Source organism: Parasteatoda tepidariorum, chromosome 6, assembly GCF_982258835.1.
Source record: "Parasteatoda tepidariorum strain Cologne lab strain chromosome 6, Ptep-v5.0, whole genome shotgun sequence".
Lineage (NCBI taxonomy): Eukaryota > Metazoa > Arthropoda > Arachnida > Araneae > Theridiidae > Parasteatoda > Parasteatoda tepidariorum.
In genome coordinates, this window is record NC_141760.1 from 1,204,352 (window position 1) to 1,219,902 (window position 15,551).

The 15,551-nt window shown below is 31.8% G+C and overlaps 1 protein-coding gene across 1 annotated transcript in view; it reads right to left on the reverse strand.

Annotated features, from left to right (window-relative positions):
• The window catches only part of LOC107442964 (cysteine-rich venom protein AnHyalC), an 81,936-nt gene that overhangs the window by 608 nt on the left and 65,777 nt on the right, over positions 1 to 15,551 (reverse strand). The window contains exons 7-8 of the mRNA XM_071179050.2: positions 8,846 to 8,989; positions 2,870 to 3,126 (exon numbers count right to left, since the gene is read on the reverse strand). Of these exons, the coding sequence (XP_071035151.2) occupies positions 2,870 to 3,126; positions 8,846 to 8,989 (401 nt within the window). The remainder of the gene's footprint in view (positions 1 to 2,869; positions 3,127 to 8,845; positions 8,990 to 15,551) is intronic.

Below are 15,551 nucleotides of genomic sequence, written 5' to 3' on the forward strand. Positions count from 1 at the left end.
TGTTGCCCAGAATTGCCCTTACAGATTGTATTGATGAATATGTAAAATAATTAATAAAATGTATTGAGTTATTTATGCAATTGGACGATATCACATTACGAATTCATTTTGATTCATTAGTTTATTCTCTTAAAAAAATTAATAAATAAAAAACGATACTCGTAAATGAAGATTGAAAAACACTCATTTCGAGCTGTATCCAGATTTAAATATTTGTCGACAATGTGCTAAATGATTTTTTTTTAATAGGCATATTTAGAAAAATAAAGAGCTATATAGTGAAACATTTTAAAATTTCATTTCTAATATATTATTGTGATGGATGGTGATGTGTATTAATGACTGAATGTAAACAATAACAAGCTTTCTAAAACCGGAAGAAACTTCAGGCGTATCCTCCCCCCCCCCCCCCCCGCTTATGATATGCTTACGAACTGATATGTAAACAGGCTTAATATTCTAGGAAGTTTTATTATTATGGTTTGTGATTAAATATATGTGCAAATTTACAAGAAGAAATTTAACGAAATTAATATCACAACATAGTGTAAGGTTTGCCATGTTTTGAGCGTTATCCCTTATTGACTCTATTGGTATGAAATATCGCACTTGTAGCAACCAACCGATTCCCTGTGGTGCCACCCATGTCCCCACCACTGACATCAACGAACAGTTCGAGTTCGGATATGGATGCTGAAACATGACTCTTACCCAGAGTTTTCCTTAATTTTAATTCTTTTAGTTTTTGTCAAATGTAATTCATGTTTGTATCTGTGTTTATTATTAAATTTCTTTATTACGTGTACTTCTTCATTCACTTTTATCGTAATTTGAGTTAGCCGGTATTAATTTTCACTATAGTTCGTTCACCAGGAGTTGGCACTTGGCTCCACCTCCTCGAACGCAGAGTTCATTTCAGCGCGGGGGAGTAAGAGGAAAAATATTTCCCTGCCTGAAATCGAGATAAACTCCAATGCGCGCACTGCCTCCACACGGTTTTTTATAGGTAGTTCAATCAGACCACTATGAAGGCAAACTAGTTCACAAAAGAGCCCTTTAATAGAAAATCTAGTAAAAATAAAAAAGTGGTAGCAAATATATGTCTAAAAAATTTTTTAATTTTTGAATATTATTAGTTTGTCTTAGAGCCCCTGAATTAGACAGGCCGACTTATCATTTATTGTTGTAGCAAAGAGCTGACAGAAGCTCAGCGAATAAATATTTTCAAGTGGTAGTTTATTAATTGTAATTCTTGGTTTAATAAGTTCGATTTAGTAGATTTTAATCCACCACTATTTCTAAACAATGCGTAGGCTTATATAATTCACCACTTTATAGTACACATTACATGCTTTAATGTGTACTATAAAGTGGAACTACATGCTTTATTATTGCATTACATGCTTTAATGTGTACTATAAAGTGGCTTTACATTTTTAAAAGCAAGCAAATATTGTCAACTATTTGCAAAATTTACTTTGTAGTTATTTACGGTTTTTTAAATTATTTTGTCGTGTCCATCGCAGTTGGCATCTCTGTAATAACATAACTAATACTAACATAACGTTAACTTGCGAACTTGTTTGCTCCAATATTGCTTGATAGGTCAGCTCTGATAGTATTGGAGCCATAGTTTGTCTTATTTACTTGACTACCACTACAGATTCAATTCTCAAATATATATGACAAATTCCTCTCAGTCACTTTTAAAGTAGAATTTGGTTTCATGTTTCATCCGCTCAAACTGTTCACTTTTTAAATAGTCTGCGCAGACTACTTATAAGAAACCGTGTGGAGGCTTTCTGATGTAGAAGGTGATGGCCAAACACAAACAGTGAATTCTTTTTCAGCCACTTACTTCGCTTTATCATCAGCTTTTATACCTTTCGTTATTCTAGCTAATTTTTATTTAAAAACTTTTCCCAGCAAAATATCTCAAAAAGAACAAATTATTCAATAAAAAGAGAGAAATATCAACGAGTTTATGAAATAAAATGCACTTGTTCAAAATATGCACATGAAGATTGCGAAATAAATATTTTTGTCATACGATCGCCAAATAGCAGCCTTGTTCACATCCTTCTCCCCAAATAGCGAAATAGTATCATCCGATACCACGTGATGAAGGCGGAGTAAAGTGCCAACTCCTGGTGAACGAACTATACACAATATATTTTTTCGTATAGCATGCTTGCGGAGTCTTATGAATTCATTTGTTTGTTTCGTTGAAATTTAAATTGAAAAAACGCGTATTGTAAACACTACAAATATATTATTGGATGGCGCGCTTTTTAAAGATTAGGAGTAAAAAATTAAAAGTGATAACCCAGAAGTTCTAAGACTAATTTAACCCTTTGGCGCGATCTGTGCCTCGCTTTATAGGATCAACCATCCATAAAGGAGAAAAAATTTTCATATGGGCTTTTGAGAGCTGATTAAGTAATCGAGAAACAGGCGAAGTTCAGTTAACGACTGTATACTAAATTTAAGTCGTGTTTAAATTTTTAGCGAAGGGCAACAGTTTAAGTGCCTTTCACTCGAGGTAAAGTTGCAATTTGAAACTGGAGTCGTCAAGAGTTATTTGGACTTTAGAATGGACACATAACTTTATTATGGGTAGTGTTTTCTTCCCTAGGGTGAGCTGCAAGCTCTCTACTGCCTATACTTCTGGGTTTCCGTTGTATTTTGAAGCCATGTGGCTCACAACGTGATCCTTTGTTTTTGTAGGACTCTCTTGAGTAGTACTTCTTGTGTGCGTGTATTTTTTTTATGAGATTTATTATTTGTGTTTTAAAAAAAAGAATCCTTATAAGAATCGTCATTTAAAATAAACTAGTCAGCGAGCATGTGCAGTTACTTGATAACTTACCTTCGTCGCTCCTTTCCAACTTAAGTCCAGATTATAGGTAAAAAAATCTGAAGAAGACGGATTAATGTGAACATTAACGGGTAACATCCCCTCCGGTTCGAAAAGCATCTCCATTTTGTTCGAATCCAATTGACCAGCGACATTCGGTCCTTTCCTGTACTTCATTGTCATACAGAACGGCTGGGATGGTAAAATGGCTTTGTTGAAACTTAGAGAACTACTTTCTCCGCTGTTCAACACAATATGTAGAATGTTTCCTGTAAGAAGGACAGAATCGAGGGTTGTATTTATTTTGTAAGAAATATATCATGAGTATTCATTGCAAAATATATGTAATGGAGATAAAGATAAGCTCCCTGAACAAAGACAATAAATCGTACAAAATCATTAGAATCTTAGAGAAATCCTTAAAAGCATAAGCATGAATGGATTGGATTATAGGTTAAGTCCGCTCAGAGACATTACCAACCCCCAGCAGAAGGTAGGGGAAGATTTCAGTATCGTGATCTGTGGCAGAATATTCTTTGCAACTTCCCGGCAGCCCCTAAGAAACTTTAAAAAAAAAAAACACACACACACACATTCAGTAAAGGACCAACTCGAAAGGTGTAATTAGTAGCTATCCCCGATCCAACATATAGTACATGTTTTTTTTTTTTTTAAGTAAAGTTTAAAATCTATTTGGCGATTGTAGTTGGCTCGACTGATCACGATACGAAATATTCCCGAAAGTAGAAGAGTCAAAATTTATCTGCGACCCGAGTGCAATCAAGTGGAGACTTACTATTGTAAAAACTGGGCTTCCCCAAACTAATAGCAAAATTAAAATTTGCAAATGGAAGATGAAAATTCAGTACAAAAAATGAATTTTTAATTCTACATTATGACCATATGTTTTTAAATTAACATCAAAATGTTTATTTAATCAATGGTCTGCCTTTTTAAATAAGCAGAATGTCGAGACCTACAGTCAAACATCAAGACAATAAACTCATATTGCTTATCTGAGACTGGATTTAATTTTGATATTTTACGTATTCATATGGTGTAGTGTAGGGGTGCATGCCAAAGTATTTAGACACACATATTGACAGTAATTGTTACATAAACATCATTGCTCTGGGCACTAAATTCTTTCTGTCAGTTAACTTTGTAATATCTTTGCATAAAATTAAATACTTTAATATGTTTAAAATTAGAAACTGCAAAACTGATTACTTAAGAAAAAAACAGAAACAATTCATCAGAAAAAAAATTTAGATAAAGTTAAATAAGTAAAAACTATGGGAAAATTCATGTTTTTTTTATCATATTACATAATACAAAAGTCCATTTAAACGTAAATTTTAACATTAAAAAATTTGTTCATGGAATTAAATTATAAAAAAAATAAATATTCTAGTTATAAAAAAATTGCAAGTTAAAGACTTTGATTTAAATAAAGTTTATAGGGTTAAAAATGATTAAAACAAGAATCCTTCAGCAGAAAATAAGATTTAGTAGGGAATATCCTTTAACTTTAAATTAATTATAAGAGGTAGGGATTGAGAGAGGGGAGAAAAAGAAAACATTAATTTTGAAGAATCCTTAATAATAAAAAGATGCTTGTTTACAACTTTTTATGACGAATAATTTTTTAACATGACGCGTACTATTTACAATTAATGCACATATATATTAACAATTGTTAAAAGTTACATTACTTTACGAAGCTTATCTTGATTAAATTTTTTTACAGTTAAAATTTAATGATATACAAATCATTTCCCAGCATATGATCATAAATGATATAAAATGGTCTAAATAGGTAGAAAAATGGTTCAAAAAATTTCTTAATGGTTATCTTGCGATTTGCAGAAAAAAAGAAAAAAACTTTTAAATATTGCGATAATTTTATGTACTTGATCATGCGATAGCTCTTTCGAGCCATTAAATGAAAATTGAATGATTTTGTTTAAAGACTGCTCTTGTAATTTTGAACAGGCCAAATTCATTCTGGAAAAGTCTTGACAGAAGCTCTTGTTGTGGGTAATATTAGGGCAAATAACTTCATCAGTTTTGGAGCCTATCCCCCCAAGATGGTATTCTTCTTTCTTGATTTTTAAATTGCGTGAATACAAATAGCGATGTATTATTTTTAAATTGCTTGAATACGAATTGCTATGTGTGATTTTTAAATTGCGTAAATAAAAAAACGCTGTGCGTGGTTTGTTAAACAGAATGAATAAGAATCGAGATGTGGGATTTTAAATTGCGAAAAGACGACTCACAACATATGATTTTTAAAATGCGTGAATATTAGTGCCGGATTTCCAATTAGGCATTGGGGGGGGGGGTCCCCCTTAAAATGGATTTTTTGAAAATAAATTTTAAAAAATATAAGAAAAACAATGATTTTTTTTAAAAAAAAAATCAATTTCAAATATATATTAATAAAATACGATCATTTTCTTGCATAATGTTAATCATATTTATTTATTACTTATTTCAGTTATTATTTATGACGATTTGGAAGATTTTTATTCTGAACCGAAACAGTTTCAGAGTAACATAAAATCAAAATTCCCATCAAAAACTCAGTTCACTCATTCTGAACTTCATGAAACTTTATTTCAAGGCAAACTTGGATCTGTTTTTCCAAATGTTGAAATTGCTTTTCGTATTTTTCCAACTCTTATGATAACAAATTGTTCTACGGAGAGCTCGTTTTCAAAAATGAAACGAATCAAGAGTGAGTAAAGAAGCGTCATGTTTCAGAAACGATTAGACATGCTAAGTTTGATGTTTATCGAATCAGATGTTCTTCGTGAATTTAATTTTGATAACATTATAGATGAGTTTATTGATCGCAAAAGCAGACAAAACGATTTTTTAATACCAATTTTATAGTGATTTTGTAAAGTGTTAATAAATTGCAAAATGTTATGATTATTTTTTAGTTCTAATTTAACAAAATAAAGTGAATTATTATCATTTATTTTAATTTTAAATATGCTTTCTTAAATGAAAAGATATATAAATACTTTTATATTTGAATAAATAAAAAATATACGAGAAAAAAAATTTAATCTATTCTAAGGGGCCCCCAAAATTTGAATGGTCTAGGGCCCCACGTACGCTTAATCCGGCACTGGTGAATATGAATCGTGACATGTGGTTTTTAAATTTCGTGAATACGAATCGTGATCGATAATTTTTAAATCTCGTTAATGTTAATACGAATATTGTTAATACGATAATGTTAATACTATGTGCAATTTTAAGATCGCGTAAATACGAATTACGACGTGTGATTTTCAAATCATGTGATAACAAAAATAATAGGTTGGAGTGTGTTGTTAAACTTGCACATGTTTATGGGACTAAAGAAATATGCACGTGTTTGAATTATTTATTTATTATTATTTTATTTTTTTTTGCAAAAGGGACCGTATTTAATATAAATGTATACATCTCGTTTTTTTTTTCTTAAATATTATTATTATTTCCGGGAAGGTGTCGATTTTGCTAAGATGCGTATTACTTTTTAAGTTACGAAAAAAATTTATAACAGAATCGAATTTCACGATTTGCAATAGGGGAGAGTGGGGTCAATTGTAACATTTTTTACTTAACTATTTTTAACTAACAAAAAATCCAATATATTATCAGTATTAATTGACAGACGAGTAAAGTAGACTATTCTCTACTAGAAAAAAAAATAAATACCTTATTTTAAATGTTATTATACTAGTTATTAACAATTTTTGACAGTCGTGCACTTGTTACAATTGTCCCCATTTACGGAGTCAATTGTAACAGTTCATAAATTCAACTAAAACATAGTTAATTATACATATTATCATAGTTGTGACATATTTTTTTATTGATCAAAATAGTAGTGATATTTTAGGAGTAAAAATAATAATGAGCAGAGCCCTAAAGGGTTAAACTTTTAACTTTAAGGGGTTAAAAATTTTAATTTATGCTGTGAAAGGTGACAAATAAAATAATGCACATGCAACATAATATAAATGATATAGGAAACTATTGGTGGTTCTTAAAGAGTTAAGTAATTGTTTGTAAGCATAAGATTATTTATTTTCAGCTGTTACAATCGCCCCTTTACTTATTGTTACAATTGTTCCCAAGACGCCATTTCAGCTTCATTTGTTAAAAACAATGCTAGTTAATTAACTAAACTAATCTTTTTTTTTTTCTGAAATGTTAATTAAGGTGTCCACTTACATGTTCGGTTAATAATTTTTATTTATTTAAACAAAATTACTTTGTTGCAATATAATATTCTAATACCAAAAAAATTACTTGCGTGGCGTGAAAATATCTTTTGTGATGTAACTCTTTCAAAAGTACCTAGAAATGGTTGCCAGCAGGGGTGTAGATGTAGATTTATTAAATACACCTTGTGCGCCACCTAAGAACCAAATCTAAAACCCGACACTCGAAATTTTTGCTCTGTTACAATCGTACCCTGTTACAATTGACCCCACTCTCCCCTACTGTGTTTTAAGATATCAGGGTATTCTAAATCACAAGTAAAAATTTAGCAATAACGGGAAAGAAAACACGTTCGAAAAACTTCTTATATTTATGTTAAAATCGGCACGAAAAGAGCATGTAAAAAGTAATTATTTTAATGTGTTATTCAAAACTCGCATGCTGCTCTCAATTTAAAGCATTAAAAAATAACAGAATTTTTTTTTTTAAAATCACAGGGAAAAACATAGTAATAACTACCAAAAAAATTATCAAAATCCCTTTATATTTACGATGAAATTGGAGCAAATAAAGCGAGTCAAAAATTTATGTATTTAAATGCATGATTTGAAATTAAAGTGTCACATTAGCATATTAAAAATATCGGGACATTCAAAACCTTGTAGAAATGTGTAGCAATAATTGGCAAAATAACGATTTTGGTACAAATAAACCACTCCAAAAGATGGTTATCTAAATGAGCGATTCTTTACTCACGATTCGTAATAATATCGTGCTAATATATCGAAATTTTAAAAACCACGCGGAAATGCGTAGCAATAACTGCCGAATAAAGGATCAAAAGTCATTTAGATTTTCCATGAAGTTTGCACAAATAGAGCGTTTATAACTCTCACAAATCGTGATTTCAGAAACTAATGTCAAAATGGGTAGCAATAACTACAGAAAAGTCATTGGATTGACGATGAAATGGGAACGTCAAAAGTGATCGTATATCGTAATAATGGCGTATTAAAAATATTGGGAATTTCAAAACTATGCGTAAATCCGTAGAGTTAACCATCGAAAAACTACATTGATTGAGAATGGGTGCATCAAAAACTTAAATGCGTACATTTCAAATTTCCGATTTTTTTTATTTTGTTCAGATTGTGGCCTCGGGCAGCATATCAAGGGTTGGCGGGCCGCAGGTTGTGCACCCCTAGTGTAGTGAATTTGTTATTAAAATGTTTAGTACTTGTTCTTAGTGCAACACATGCTAATATTAAAATAGAAAGCAAAGGTGCATATCGCAATGAGATTGCCTGCAAGTGACGTAGTGTGTGGGTATCTCGATCCTGATGTGTTGTCGAAACGTGGTATTTGTTTACGTTAGCAACTGCTCTTTCCATTCTATCTCGAGTAAGACAAGCCCGTCAAATATCAATTCTCTTAAGTGAAACATTTTTATTCTTTCACAAAGATTTCAATTCCTTCACTCTATATTTCTTACTTAACACAAAGACAGGCACGAAGCCATGCAGAACATATACAAACTAATTATGCATCGAAGTACACAAACAAAAATATTATCACGGTAACAACAAAATAGATAAATAATAAATCTAAGTTAAATAAAAGACTTATAAGAGAAAGAATTATTATTTCAACATATTCCATGTGTGATAGCTCAACTTCAACAACGCCATTTTGCTTACAAACGATCTGCCGACGTTATAGGTTTCTCTTTTTCCCTCTCACTTTCATGTATGGTCTTACCAGATAAAGTCTTTCTGATCTTCCAATTATTGACCCCTGTAGCAGACATGGGGTTGTCAGATAGGCTGCTTTTTCCGAAATCGGCATAAAAGATACTTTTTCTTGCATTTCGATACATTGGTACCTCTTTATCACCCAGTATACCTGAAAATAGAAAATTAAATTCATTTTCTTCGTTCATCTCATCTCTTCTATATATTCCTCTTTTCGTTTTATCGAGAAAATAACCTAATAGAGAGACTAATGCTAAATAACACGTTTTTACCAAGAAGGAAGTATGGAATTTGTAATTTTGCACAAAATGTTCCTCATCGGGTTAAAAGGAAAAACTGAAACAGTTTCATTTTGATATTTTGTAATGAATGATAATTTGGAATAATCGCTAAATGACACCTTCCCACTCAAATAGAAGCCTCAAATTAGAATTTTTATTTTATTTTGATACTTGGTAATCTGCCTCACTGACAATATTGCTACAAAACGCCCACCAATTACCACCATGTGTTTGGCCTAATATTCCGCTAATAGGTGCTTATGCAAGTGGGGATTCATGCAAGCGGCGTATGTCACTCCAGCAAATTGGTCCCGCGGGTAGGGCAGCAGAATTTTTTCGGTCTTTCTGCGACAAGCTTCCCTAGCACTAATATTTTGCTTTAAGATTCTTTTAATTACAACCTTTACAAATTTAAAGTAACAGAAATGTTGTGTTTATAGAACAAAGTAGAGAATAAAAATTTTAAATTTTAAAAGTAATATTTTTTTTAAATTCTAATATTATAGGCGATATTCTCGCATTTTGTAGGCGGAAAAATGCAATTTCGAATTTTGTAAATCATTACACAAACTAAAAATCGTAAAATCCGTGCAGAACTCCCAAAATAAAGATCACGAATCACTCGAATAGGTCTCTTTAAAAGACAGATACAATAGGTCTCTTTAAAAGACAGATACTTAAATAAGTGTATATAAAATAGGGTGTTCTTTAAATAAATAAAAGAAAGAACATCTTTTCTGGACCAAACCTTTCAAACTTTCGCGATTTCTGCATTTTTTTAAAATTATTAACTTGAAATTATAGCTGAAGTCAGTTATTACTTATTCTTTTCTTAAATCTCAAATGAGAATAGAAAAATCATTATTTCTTTCCTTTCTGATGCGCAAGAAAGAAATATTTGGAGAAAAAATTCTGCAGGAAAAAAATTATTTCATCCAAAACGCTGTAACATTCTGCGACAATGTCGTCGTGTAGCAGCAATTCTGTCACGGGGAGGGGGGCAGAGTTTGAGTACCCGGACCAACACACTGCGGTCGACGAATTCAAAAGTGGCTTCTAACCCTACGATTTTCAAATAGTGTTAAGAGCATTGCTGGAGGTAGCAGGACATATCGCTGCTTCAAAACTAAAACGACACATCTGCAGGCATAATACGTTTGCAGATGTGTCGTTTTAGTTTTGAACCAGCGATATAGAATTCGTATAGGCAATATCGGGGAATTCATGTTGGTGAATGAGCTAGAGGCAGCCGCGGCTGCTTATAGTATTATAAAATAGAGAGGTATTAAGAGAATTTCACTATACTGAAAAATAAACATTATAAAAATGGAAAAGTATACTGGATATTAACAGAAAAATAGAATTATAAAATTGGGTGGGATATTAAAAAAGTTGTCCTATATTGATATATTACGAGAATTTGAAAAATAATGTTTTAAAATCGAGATGTGTCAGCGTAGCTGTGTATTTGTTGTCTTGATGAGGTATCGTGTTCCATCTTCGCAGCTCGAGGAAAATGTTTGATCTTTTATTAATTATTTTAGTAATGTTTTCTAGAATGTTTCAGTATTTATAGTTCTTTGGTTGACTGAAGCAAACTGGAACTCCGGTGTATCCCTCCGCGTCAGTGGCGTGCCAACTTTTTTTTGACTGGGGGGGCGAGCCAATGCAAAGTCATAAGCTTTGCTTGATTTAATATTTTAAAGTTAGTTGTATTATTTTAATATTGCAATTTGTCTAATTGTAATTATCTAAACTATTCCCGTTGTTTATGACAACGATGATTTAACTATTACATCCACACCAACTTAGTTAAGAAAAAATTATTTATCAATCCGAAACTAATTAAAAAGAAAAAAAGAGCAGTAAAATGTAAAAAATTTAATTAATGAATTTTGTAATTTTACTCCTTTAAACTTGTTAATGCTGAGCAATACATTTTGTCGATACATTTTAATCATAATGACATAGAATGGTTTTTCGCTCCTCAAAAACATATTGAATTAAAAATAACTTGTTATTTAAATTTTGATTCTAGCATAGATTTGAATTTAATCATGAATATAAATTTTCAGTTTACAAAAAAAAATTTAAAATTAACTTTATCATAATTTTAATGATAAGCACATGGTATAAAAACATTAAAATAAATGAAGGAGTAAAAGAGATTGATTTCTAAAATTAAATCTTATTTTAAAATGACTTTGAATTTTAACAAGTCTTCTGATTTTTCTGGTTAATTCCAAGGTAAAGCTTAAAATGTATATGTCATGCCTCCATGTTGTGATGGCGCTGTCATCAAGGTAGATGTTGTAAAAAGACAGAGGAGGGAACGCTCTGATGGAGAGCGGAAGCGAATTGTTTAGGTGGATTGGTTATATTAATTTTCTTCAAACTTCATTTTTTTTTCTTTGTTAATAAATATTTGTGTTGTTAATTGGTTAACATTTATTTGGCCAATTGTGATTTTGGGAAGTATCTGAGTGAAGAAGGGAAAAGGAGGAAAAATTATACGTTATATCACAGCACGCTCTCATACGAGAAACAGAGCATAAATCAAGGTATGAGATTTATCATATTCTGTTTATAAGAAACATTTTAAGAATTGAATTATGAGAAGTATTGATTTTAAGTGATATTCTGAAAGAAGAGAATAACTGTATTAGATAGTAGAGAGTTGTAGGAGATTTAAAGAAATTATAATTATTTTGGGAATAGAAATAAATAGAACAATTATGTTTAACATAAGGGGGATGAAAAAAGAAGATTTGGTCGTAGCTGCCGAAGAATTAGGTTTAGAAGTAAAATCGGAGCATAGAGTTGTTGATTTAAAAGATTTGATAGAAAAAAGTGATCAATTTAAAAATGACTTTGATTTTGTTAAAGAATTTTTAATTACTACAGTTACCGAACGTATTGAACGAGAGAGAAAAGAAGCAGAATTGCTCAATGCAGAAAAGAATCAAAACAAAACAACAACTGAAGCAGCATTAGAACTCGAGAAGACTAGGCTTGAGATTGTTAAAGCACAATTAGAATTAACTAGAATGCAGACAGAGAGTAATAGCTGTAACTCCAATGTAGGGAATGATTTTAGTTCAAATAATAATAACTTAGAAACATTAATCAAAAGCGTTAAAACTTTAACTATTTCCGTTCCTAGTAAACCCGAATCTTGGAATTTATTTTTTACGTCTCTTGAAAAAGCATTTGTAATAAAAAATGTCCCGGAAGAATTTAAAGTCGAAATATTATTTAATCTGTTAGGTGAACGAGCGGCACATTTGGTAGTTTATGCAAACGCGGAAGAAATAAAAGATTATCCTAAAGTTAAAGCTTTAATTTTAAAAGAATTTCAACCTACCCCAGAAGCCTGCCTAGATAACTTTCTAAACGCCAAAAGATCTAAAAATGAAAACCATATGCAATTTGCTAGTAGACTAAGAGCCAATTGGGACTTTTATTGTGAACTTAAAAATGTAAAAGATTTTGAAACGCTGAATGAATTAATAGTTAGCGATAGATTACTAAGTGCGTTAGACAACGAAACGCGAAGCTATGTTAGAATAAAACAATTAGATACTTGGCTTAAACCTAGGCAGATCGCTGAATTGTGCGATAATTGGTTTACCTCTAAAGGTAGAAATTTCTCAGAATTGTACGATAATTCGGGCAACAATCGCAATTCGAATGGAAACACTAAGTATGTTCCACCACCTTTGAGAAAACCCCCATTTACTAGAGAAAACAAATATTTTCCCCACACACGCGAATGTTATATCTGTTCTAGTAACTCACATATGGCTAAGAGTTGCCCAAATAGAAGAAATAAATACTATGATCATTCAAATAAAGCCGGTAATGATTTTCAGAACAAAACGCGAAGTAACACACAAACCTCTATGAATAAATCCAGTGATAATACTGCAGTTGTTACAAATGTAAATTCGAAACATTTGCAGAGTTCTAAAACTTTAAATGAAATTAATTTGTACCCGTTAGAAAAAGTCTCCATTTCTATTGCAAGTAGACAAATAGACGCGATCATCGATAGCGGGGCTGAGATCTCTATTTTGAATACGACCCTACTTCCGTCTTTAGAAATAGAAGCTAAGGGAAAAATAATTTTACAATCCGCATTTAAAGAACAAGTCGAGGCGAAATTAGCTATATTGCCAGTTTATTATAAAAACCCTGACGATTGTCTATTTTATAGTTCAAATATTTTGTTTGCTTTAACAGATAAACTAAACATCCCTTGTTTAATTACACCGGACGCTTATAATTCTTTGATTTATCAAAATGATGATTCAGCTAAAATCGAAAACACTTTAGTTTTAGAATGCGACCCGTCAGTAGACGAGGGGGAAGAAATGAATAAAAGTTCATCAAGGTCAGAGGATTCATTTTCTCATCAGAAGAAAGTGAAACAGGGTGCGGTATTTATTTAACGTCGAATACTAATAAATTATGCAGTTCTAGCGATGAATATTCGGAGACTAATAAATTTCGAGAAATGCAGAATGATTGTTTAACTTTAAAAAACTCTTTTAAAGATGCTAGTTTGAAAAAGAATAATTTCTTTTTGCGAGATGATTTATTATTTCATAAAGATAAAATTTGTGGCGATACAATATATCAATTAGTTTTACCTAAAATTCATAGGGATAAAGTTCTTCAATTAGCTCATAATGAGAATCATTTAGGAATACGAAAAACTAAGGAACGCATAAAATTATCTTTTTATTGGCCTAATGTTTCAAAAGATGTTGAAAATTATTGCAAAACCTGCGAAAATTGTCAATTAAAAAGTCCGGAGCGAAAATCTGATAAAATTCCTATAACCCCTGTCGTTAGAGCTCCATATCCTTTTCATACGGTAAATATAGATTTAATTGGAGAAATTGTTCCACCCTCAGGTAGAAAACATAAATATTGTTTATGTTTAATTGATCAAAATTCTAGATGGCCCGAAGTCGTCCCACTAAAAAATTTGTCTGCTAAGACAACATGCGATGCCCTTTTAGAGATATTCATGCGTACCGGAATTCCAGAAGTAATTTGTAGTGACCAGGGTACTAATTTTACTTCGCAATTGACGAAGGAATTTGAAAATAGGTTAGGAGCAAGTCCTCGATTTTCCACTCCATCTTACCCAGCTTCAAATGGTTTAGTAGAGAAATGTAATAGGGTATTTAAACATATGTTACACCATGTTATCCGTTCAGATCCTACCGATTGGGATAAACATATTCCATATTTACTTTTTGCGTACCGCGAAGTACCAAATTGTACGACGGGAATATCTCCTTTTAAACTTATGTATGGACGCGAAGCTAGAGGCCCTTTGTCAGTTCTAAAATCTTCTTGTCAGGTCAGATTCCATTACCCTTAAATCTTAGCAATTCGGCTGTAGATTATTTACAGGAATTAAAAATAAATTTGGAAAAGGCCGCAGATCTCGCTTCTTTGACTACGACTAAAAAACAAAATTCTTACGCTCATTATTTCAATCGAAGTACAAGAATGAAAGAGTTTAAGAAAGGTGAATTAGTCTATTTACTCATTCCGGATTCTTCGAATAAACTGTACGCAAGATGGACAGGACCAGGCGAAATAATAGAACGAGTTAATCCTAATTCATATAAGGTTAAATTACCAGATGGCAATGTGCGACATATTCATGCTAACAAAATAAGACATTTTCATGCTAGAACACAAACCGTGGGAGTTATTTTCGAAGATGATGTTGAATTTGGTGAAATTCATCCTACACCAATTATAACACCTTCGTTTAGAAAAGATAACATTGAGGTAGATGTTAGTCATTTAGAAGAAATAAACAAACAGAGTTGCTTGAACTTTTGCACAAGCATGCATCATTATTCTCCGGTAAAAAGTACAAGTAGCTAATGTAGGTGAACATAAAATTCGATTAATACCAGGTGCTGAGAGGAAGAAACCCTACATTTACAAAATCCCCGAATCTTTAAAGACTGAAGTTGACAAGCAAATTTCAGAATTAGAAAATCTAGGTCTTATTGAGCACAGCGAAGCAGATATTGCTTACCCAGTAGTTTGCGTGGCAAAGAAGGATGGTAGTATGCGTTTATGCATCGATTTCAGACAGTTAAATGCTGTAACAAAACCCTTTGATTACCCAATGGAAAATTCATCAGACCTCATCAACCAAATTGGGCATGCTAAAATTATAACTTGCCTAGATGTATTAAAAGGATACTGGGAAATTCCTTTAGAAGAGGAAAGCCGTGATCTTACTTCGTTTAAAACTCATCAAGCTCAATGGAAGGTAATGCCATTCGGTCTCCGCAACGCAGCAGCTTCTTTTCAGAAAGTGATGAACAGTGCTTTAAGTGAATATCGTGAATTCTGCAAAGCATATCTCGATGATATAGCTATATTTTCTTGTGA